Source organism: Eurytemora carolleeae, unplaced genomic scaffold (genome assembly GCF_000591075.1).
Source record: "Eurytemora carolleeae unplaced genomic scaffold, Eaff_2.0 scaffold557, whole genome shotgun sequence".
Classification (NCBI taxonomy): Eukaryota; Metazoa; Arthropoda; class Copepoda; order Calanoida; family Temoridae; genus Eurytemora; species Eurytemora carolleeae.
In genome coordinates, this window is record NW_019396471.1 from 79,931 (window position 1) to 89,061 (window position 9,131).

Here is a 9,131-nt window from a genome sequence, read left to right on the forward strand (position 1 = left end):
TGAGTAAAGACTAATTTGAAGTTTTTAATAAACAGAAGACGATATTGGAACTTTCTGACAGAAGAGAAAACTAGCCAGACGTTCCTCCTTCTCTCTCTTATCCTGGGAGCAACATGGAGTTTTACTGAAACATTCATCTTTATTCATCTAGGTATATTTTAGGAACATCCATCCTGTCACATCAAAATAGTACTTGACAAAAAGTCCAATTATTCCTTCCCTGAAATTGATAACCATAACTAAACTTTGGAAAATAAAGGGCGTCAGGTTTCTTGATCGATTTAGAAAATATATACACCCCTCAGATGAACACAGACATTATAAAAAAATACGAATTTTCCTATGGAATTTATCTGGAATAATCGTCATCTGAACTTTGTTCAACATATCACATTCACACCACGATCTAGGAAGTGGATTTATTGTTAATTCTGTTAAGAAAAGTTCCACCCTTAATATCCAAAAGTTCTTTTCTTGTGTTTTTATTCATTAGCAGCTTCAAAAAAGGTATCGTCAGGCCTTTTCGGATCCAGATTCAACTTTCCAGATTCCAGATTCCAGAATCCAGATTCCAGATTGATTCAGAAAAAACTGGAAACTCTACAGAAAACTTTGATTGTTAAACCCTATATCTTTGCAGCTCAATGTCATGTATCAGATAATCTAAGTTTGAAATATCAAAAGTTTACACCTTGGGTTGCAATGATAGGAATTAGAAAAATTTAAGTTTGTTGCAAAACATAGTTTCTTGAGGAAAAAAATCTTCTTAAAAAAAGAATATGATTTTATTTTAATGAATTTTTTACAAATATATAATAAACACAATTTATGAAAGATACAAAATCACATTTTCTTCTTATCATCTTTTATTTTTTTCACTTACAGTTCATTAAGGTCCTCTTAGCTATAGTAAAATCCTTTTCATTGATGAAAAATGTGATTTCACTCTCTACAATGTATAAAATTCACTATTTTTACATTAATTCACTTAGAGCGCACATAAAATCCATTTGATAAAACAACTTGTATGGTCCATCACAAAAAAAATAAAGATCATTATAAAAACTGAAAGAAAAAAAACATTTACAAGCTTAAGAATTTCATGGATTAATCTGCACCAACGATGGTTAAGAATTCAAATTATCAACTGCTCTCAATGAAGGTGTTACTTTTTGCATATTCAATGTATGTTAATGAGGGATTCAGGAAATACAAATAGAAACATATCGAATGGTAACAAACATGCAGTTGAATTAATCTTTTAAAATCTTTGCAAGTGTCTCTGAAACAAATAATTGGTTCAAGTAGATTTGCTAATTTTAATCAGCTTGATTTTATTTGTTTTATTATTGGAATTCTATACTAGAGCAAGTCTATACAAAGTACAGGATAGCAATGCAATTTTTTATTACGACCGTTCCTGACCACTTGGTGTTAACTACCATTCATGCAATTATGTAGGCCTATGTCCGAATTTAATGAATTTGAGCCGCATCTTAAATCCGCCAAAAATTGGTTTCAATTGAGCGCCGGCTTAAATCTTGAAACATTGAATACCATTTTTAAGTGAAACCAACCATTTGAGCAGCGGCTTAAATTTAAGCCGCCGCTCAAATTCTTTAAATTCGGTCTCTAGTCATACAGATACTTAAACAGTATGAAGCTTTTCTGTAACAAGGTTTTGCATTTAGTTACACGCTGTGTCCATGTCGATTGTCTTTCACCGGGTTTTACTACGTTTTTTGACACAATTTTGCTTATTTAATGGTCAAATTTAGTTTTCTTTTTCATGATTGAGATCTTCAGAAGACCAAAAGGAACGGGAATAAATGACGCACCTAAAAATGTCTGTTTTGGGATACCATAATATGCATATATATTACGCATTACTATTTTACAATACTGAAATGTTTAATTAAAAACCGTCTTGTTGTTTTTAGAGACGGTCGGATTTACTAGACAGGATCTTGGGCAATCATTGGTGTTCAGCACATTTATAGGTCTGTACATTTACATTACTATTTATGTTAAAGGGACTGTACAGTAATCACGACTTGAAATGGGGGTTTTAACGAACCATAATGTTAATATTTTTTAATCAAAAGTAGAAATAAAACCATTTTTCGTGGAATCAAATTTGAAATTTGGTCATGAAGGTTTAATGGAACTAACTACGTAATTTCAAGTGACCCTCCAGGCAAAGCTGATATTAATCAGATCAGATCATTTGAAACTACGCGTACAGTCCCTTTAAAATTTGATCAATACTCATTACATAACATATTTATCATTTCAGTTATTACGTAATCATCGAATCCTTCAACATATAAATTATTCATTCTTGTATTTAAAAGATCTTGTAAAACCGGAACTTTCCATTCATGTTCCAATGGGACATACACATATTTTATTTGTTTCTTAACTAATATTTTACTAAGATCCGAAGGATTTACAGAACTATCATTTGCAATAGAAAATAAATTTCTGCCAAGAACTGTGTTAAGGTCATCTATATATAAATTTGGCTTGTCTGTCTGGGTGTCTGTTTGTTTGTTTGTATCCAATAAACGTCAAAACGGCTGAACCGATCGGGCCCAATTTTTTTGTGGGACATCACGTGACCACAGGGAAGGTTTATGAATGATCAAAATTTCAAATATTTGTCTCCATCAAAATTCGGTCTTCATTGAATTTTTGAAAATTTTGAAAATCCACGAAATTTTTTGTGAAAATCCGCGATTTTTAGTTGTGCACAAAGAGAACATGTTCGCAATTAATTTTGAAGATGGGCGCGAAGGCTAGTTTTTACATAAATTCGAAAGAAATCTAATGCAAAGCTTAAAACTTGCTTTTATAGTCTCATAGAAAGGCACACATCTGCTAGCTAACATAGTTTTTACATGTAAACATTGTGAAATACTTTCAATCAAGTACCCAGGTACATTAAAAATAATTCTAATAGCAGAATTCCATGCTGTATACAATTTTGAAACACATCGGGAACTCAAGTCCCAAATTTGACTAGATCCATAAAAACTACAACAATAAATATTATACAGTTTCAAATATCATTTAGGAATTCAAATTTATATCAGCTTCGAAGGTTTCTAACACATTTTAAAATAAAATACTTTTCTGAAATGAAATTTTCTATGATTTTAAATAATTTTTAGGAATACATTAGTTTATCTTTTCTTTGTTCCTTACACACTTTCCTTAGAACATATTTACACATTAGGACTCCTAAAGCGTATGTTTCCTAATAATATTTTAAATAATATTAAACTGTTTAGGAATATTAATGTCAATCTGCTCGTCCAGGTTCCTAACAAAGTTTGGTTGGCAGGCAGGAATATCATTAGCTTTAGGAACACATATAACTTATTATTATAATTATAATTTTTATTATTAATTGTTTTTTATTGTTGTTGTTGTTATTGTTATTGTTATTATCATTATTATTATTATTATTTTTATTATTATCATTATTATTATTATTGTACCATCGATTTTTGCGTGAGAATTCGACAAATCTAAAATCAGGTCTAGTAATACAAGTATGTTTGAAACATTATATGTCCATGAGTATAGTGTCCTACAGTTTACGTCTAATTGGATACACCTGGATTGGGCAGAACAACTATACCCTTCTAGCTCTACTAGGTGAATAACTATACCCTTCTAGCTCTACTAGGTGAATATACCCTTCTAGCTCTACTAAGTGAATATACCCTTATAGCTCTACTAGGTGAATATACCCTTCTAGCTCTACTAGGTTAATAACTATACCCTTCTAGCCCTAGGTAAGGTACTAAGATCGGTTTTCTTAATAAGAACGAATGTATGAATGACTGGACAGGAAATGAGTGACATAGACCTGAATGCTTGAATGGCTGTGCACGAAATGAATGACATATACCTGAATGTATGAATGACTGAGCTTGAAATGAGTGACATAAGGATGAATGTATGAATGACTGGGCTGGAAATGAGTGACATATACCTGAATGTATGAATGACTGGGCTGGAAATGAGTGACTATACCTGAATGTATAAATGACTGGGCTGGAAATGAGTGACATATGCCTGAATGTATAAATGACTGGGCTGGTAATGAGTGACATATACCTAAATGTATGAATGACTGGGCTGGAAATGAGTGACATATACCTGAATGTATGAATGACTGGACTGTAAATGAGTGACATAAAACTGAATGTAAAAATGACTGGGCTGGTAATGAGTGACATATACCTGAATGTATGAATGACTGGATTGGAAATGAGTGACATATATCTGAATGTATGAATGGCTGGGCTGGAAATGAGTGAAATATACCTGAATGTATGAATGACTGGGCTGGAAATGAGTGACATATACCTGAATGTATGTATGACTGGACTGAAAATGAGTGATATATACCTGAATGTAAAAATGACTGGGCTGGTAATGAGTGGCATATACCTGAATGTATGAATGACTGGGCTGGTAATGAGCGACATATACCTGAATGTATGATGTCTGGGCTGGAAATGAGTGACATATTCCTGAATGTATGAATGACTGGTCTGGAAATGAGTGATATATACCTGAATGTATGAATGACTGGACTGGAAATGAGTGACTTATACCTGAATGTATGAATGACTGGGCTGGAAATGAGTGAAATATATCTAAATATATGAATGACTGGGCTGGTAATGAGCGACATATACCTGAATGTATGATGTCTGGGCTGGAAATGAGTGACATATTCCTGAATGTATGAATGACTGGTCTGGAAATGAGTGATATATACCTGAATGTATGAATGACTGGACTGGAAATGAGTGACTTATACCTGAATGTATGAATGACTGGGCTGGAAATGAGTGAAATATATCTAAATATATGAATGACTGGGCTGGAAATGAGTGACATATGCCTGAATGAATGAATGACTGGACTGGAAATGAGTGATATATACCTGAATGTATAAATGACTGGGCTGGTAATGAGTGACATATACCTGAATTTATGAATGACTGTGCAGGAAATGAGTGACATATACCTGAATGGGCTTTAAACGTGATGTCCGATTCACAACAGGACTGTTTAAAGCTTTGTTTGAGTAATAATGCAGAAGATATAGTAATTTTCTTGTTGTGTTGAATACTGACATTTTTCTTACAAGTCCGTTATATTGAAAAACCACAATTTAAAAAAATCTACTTTGACAAATGTCTCATTCATTCTTGATCATTGTTGTGTATCGGATAATCCATTTCAAAATCTGAAAGTAAATGCGTCTTCACTTTCAGTCCCTTTAGGCAATCAAAGTCAATTTTTAAACACATCTAGCTAAATTGCCCGGTGTTGCCCGTGGAACTTAAAAAAAATCTCGAATAAAAAAAAAGAATTTTGGGTTTCCTCAAAAAAAAAAATCCAATTACACAGGGTGACCCCAAAAACATGGATTAGCATTTTTAAACCTCAATAATGAAATTCTAAATTTATTTCAGAAAGTCTGAAGCCCTTGGGAAACCCTTTAATGATGTTGACAACGGGATTCTTCATGCAACACTTTATTCAGATTCAAGATATTGCAATTTTTCAGGTAATTTTGTTAATGTCAACTACAGAAAGGTATCCCCCAGTAATTTTGATAATGTCAACTACAGAAAGGTATCCCCCAGTAATTTTGATAATGTCAACTACAGAAAGGTATCCCCCCAGTAATTTTGATAATGTCAACTACAGAAAGGTATCCCCCCAGTAATTTTGATAATGTCAACTACAGAAAGGTATCCCACAAAAAGGAGGTAATCAATATCCTAATAGCTATCAAATCATGCACCAATAAAAGAACAATAGTTGAATATTATCTGCTCAGAGGATTAACAATGGTAATTTTCCATAGTTTGAATATACTGTGTACACTGTACACAAGGTTTGGGAAGGATTCACATTCTATGTAGAACCCCAGTCAATAAATATTCTATGCTAGGTTGATTGTGGTTACAATATAATTAATCTTATGTGGGTTAAAAAATGTTCACAAAAAACATTTCCATATTTGTATCACAATAATAAATTTGTTTTTGAATATAAAACTTGCACACAATTACAGTTTTCAAACAACTCTAAATATGTTCCAAGGTTCTGGTAAAATTCACGAAAAGATTTTCAAACCTACGTTACTTTAACATCTTTTTTCTTTCTAGAGTTTGTTTGGTTCTGCCTATTTCGGCCTGGCTAAAGGAATGGGAAGTATTGCTGGTGGTTTAGCAATAGGTGAGAAACCTAGTGATTATGTACATTCAGTCACGAGTCACGACCTAAAAACAATCCAAAAACAAACCTGTTGTAACCAAGGAGTTTGAAATAGAAGGGCGACAAATGACGCGGCCCGCCCTACCATATGATTACACATGCTATGCAGACGGTACTTCAGTTGTATATATATATGTAATTGTATTGTCATTTTTATTAATATGAATATTGTTAACTTGTGGCCTAATAAATGATTTGATTTGATTTGATTTGATTTGAGATATTGAGAATAGGTTATTGTATACACGGTATAATTGTAAATCAGACAAACATTTCTTATTCAGATGAAGTACTGTCTGTAATACATGTATAATCATATTGTAGGGCGAGCCGCGTCAGTTATTGATTTTAGATTTTAGACTATGTTTATAATAAAGATATGGCAAAGTTTGATAAAAGCAAACATTTAACATAATACAGTTTTGAATTCTTGGAAGTTTTATAGTTTTTGTGTTTAAAGACCCAACACGATTTACAACATTACAAATTTTCTAAAAATGCCCGACGTTGCCCGTGGATTCTAAGCCCCCTTTTTAGCTTTTTTACTGTTGCTCTGAAGGATGGGCAATTTAAATCATTTTCAAGTGTTGGCGGATTTTTCTTAATATTTTACGAAATAATACTCTTTAAGCTCAAGACTTCCACTCGCTGGACTCATTATCACACTCAACGTAACTTCCACTCGCTGGACTCATTACCACACTCAACGGAACTTCCACTCGCTGGACTCATTACCAAACTCAACGTAACTTCCACTCTCTGGACTCATTACCACACTCAACATAACTTCCACTCGCTGGACTCATTACCACACTCAACGGAACTTCCACTCGCTGGACTCATTACCAAACTCAACGTAACTTCCACTCTCTGGACTCATTACAACACTCAACGTAACTTCCACTCGCTGGACTCATTACCACACTCAACGTAACTTCCACTCGGTGCACTCATTACCACACTCAACGTAACTTCCACTCGCTGGACTCATTACCACACTCAGCGTAACTTCCACTCGCTAAACTCATTACCACACTCAACGTAACGTAACAGCTCAAAGTTTAAAAGCAAGACTTCAACACTAAATGTCCTCCCCCCGTACGTGTTCTGACAAAATTGAATACAAACAATTCATAGCATTTTGGAAACCCTCAGACAAAGGATAAGAATTTGTACAAGTTTTGCTTTAAAATGTTCACAATTTTGCAGAGACACATTTTAAGTGAATTTTACATTTTCAGCTTTTCTTTAAGAATCAAATCTTGAATTTTCTATTGATTCAGTAATCTTAAATAACGTATTGTTTAGGATATTGCGGTAGTTTCACCACGTTTCAGGTATATTCAAACAAATGTATACTTATATTGATGAACTTACATTTATAAAAGTATTATAATTCATAACGCTACACTTCAAACTTAATGTTCTCAACTAATTAGATATTGCAGGATTTGTTTTTACAATTGCCAAGCAAGAACTTGTCTTTGCTATGGACTGTTAAAATCTATAAACAATGTTTTTTACATAGAATCTATTTTGAATTATTCAAATTACTGTTAACCTAAAATTCTAAAATATTTTTTTCAATTTTTCAAAAGAAGTTGAGTCTTAGCCATCAAAATCAAATTTTCTTATCTCTATAAGTTTGCAACCTGATGTTGTAAACCTTAGATATTTCAAACTTAGATTACTTGATCTAAGAGAAACCATAGGTTGAAATACAAGGTGTCCCAATAACATGGGTATTGAGTGATGAATTCGAGATCGTCTTTGTTAAGATTTAGCAATGTAATACCTCCTGATTTTAAAAGACATAATCGAATTATGTCTGCTAGAGTTAATTTTATGCAAACGGTAAATGGCTGCAATTTTGTGTCTGTAATCTATCTGCAAGATGAATAATGAAGACGGACATGTTTACTTTGTCTGTACTCTGTAATGTTCTTCTTTCAAAACAACTAACCCTGGTTAGGCGGGTCCAAACTGAATAGTAAATTGTGATTGCTTATTTGTAATATCTCATGATTTGTAGTTGAATACAAATATGAATGAAAGGATGAATTAGTACAACCGTATATGTGCAGTCAAATCAAAAGCAGAGGAAAATCCTACGGATCAATAAATCAAAGAATTATTTAAAAAGACAATATCGAAATCCTCACTCATTTCCCATGTTTATTGGAAACCCAGTATCTAAAGTTTACAAAAATATGGGGATGAGAACATAATGAACAGTTTGTGGCAGGACTCAATTCATTAATTTTAATTTAGGTTCTTGCACTGTTATGCTTTGCAGCAGCTTGTTTAAACTTTATTGCACCAAGGCTTAGTGACAAGAAGAAAGAAAAATTGCAACAGTTGTAGTAAAATCTGTGGATTGTGAATTAAAATAATCATAGTTAAAGGGACTGTAAAGGAAAAATAGAAAGGGGGTACAGGATGAAACCTGAGAATCTCAGGAGTTGATTGAGACCTATAAAAGTTTTGTCAGATGGTCCTGTCTCGAGAAATTATACGAAAAAAAACGTATATATGTAAGGTTTTGTAAAAGATTTGTAGTATTAAACAGATCATATTCAACAAATACGTACCAATCTGAAACTAAGGTTTGCTCCTGTTATTATTTGAATTTAATAATTTTTCATTTCTAAAAGATATAATTGATAATTTTTATTTACACGTCCGGATCATGGGACCAGAACTCCAACTAATGGCAGTACAGTATTATTGTCACGTGTCTCCGTCTGTATCACGTGACCAGTATACTGCATTGCTATTGGAGGGAGTTCTGGTCACGTGACACGGACGTTTATCTTACA

General features: G+C 33.0%; 1 protein-coding gene across 1 annotated transcript in view; it reads left to right on the top strand.

Moving 5' to 3' along the window:
- Positions 1 to 8,882, top strand: part of LOC111703915 (uncharacterized) — a 9,691-nt gene extending 809 nt beyond the window's left edge. Inside the window, exons 2-9 of the mRNA XM_023476001.1 lie at positions 36 to 151; positions 1,941 to 2,000; positions 3,294 to 3,368; positions 3,592 to 3,663; positions 5,502 to 5,596; positions 6,204 to 6,273; positions 7,621 to 7,649; positions 8,584 to 8,882. Of these exons, the coding sequence (XP_023331769.1) occupies positions 36 to 151; positions 1,941 to 2,000; positions 3,294 to 3,368; positions 3,592 to 3,663; positions 5,502 to 5,596; positions 6,204 to 6,273; positions 7,621 to 7,649; positions 8,584 to 8,676 (610 nt within the window). The 3' untranslated portion in view covers positions 8,677 to 8,882. The remainder of the gene's footprint in view (positions 1 to 35; positions 152 to 1,940; positions 2,001 to 3,293; positions 3,369 to 3,591; positions 3,664 to 5,501; positions 5,597 to 6,203; positions 6,274 to 7,620; positions 7,650 to 8,583) is intronic.
- Positions 8,883 to 9,131: the final 249 nt, after the last annotated feature.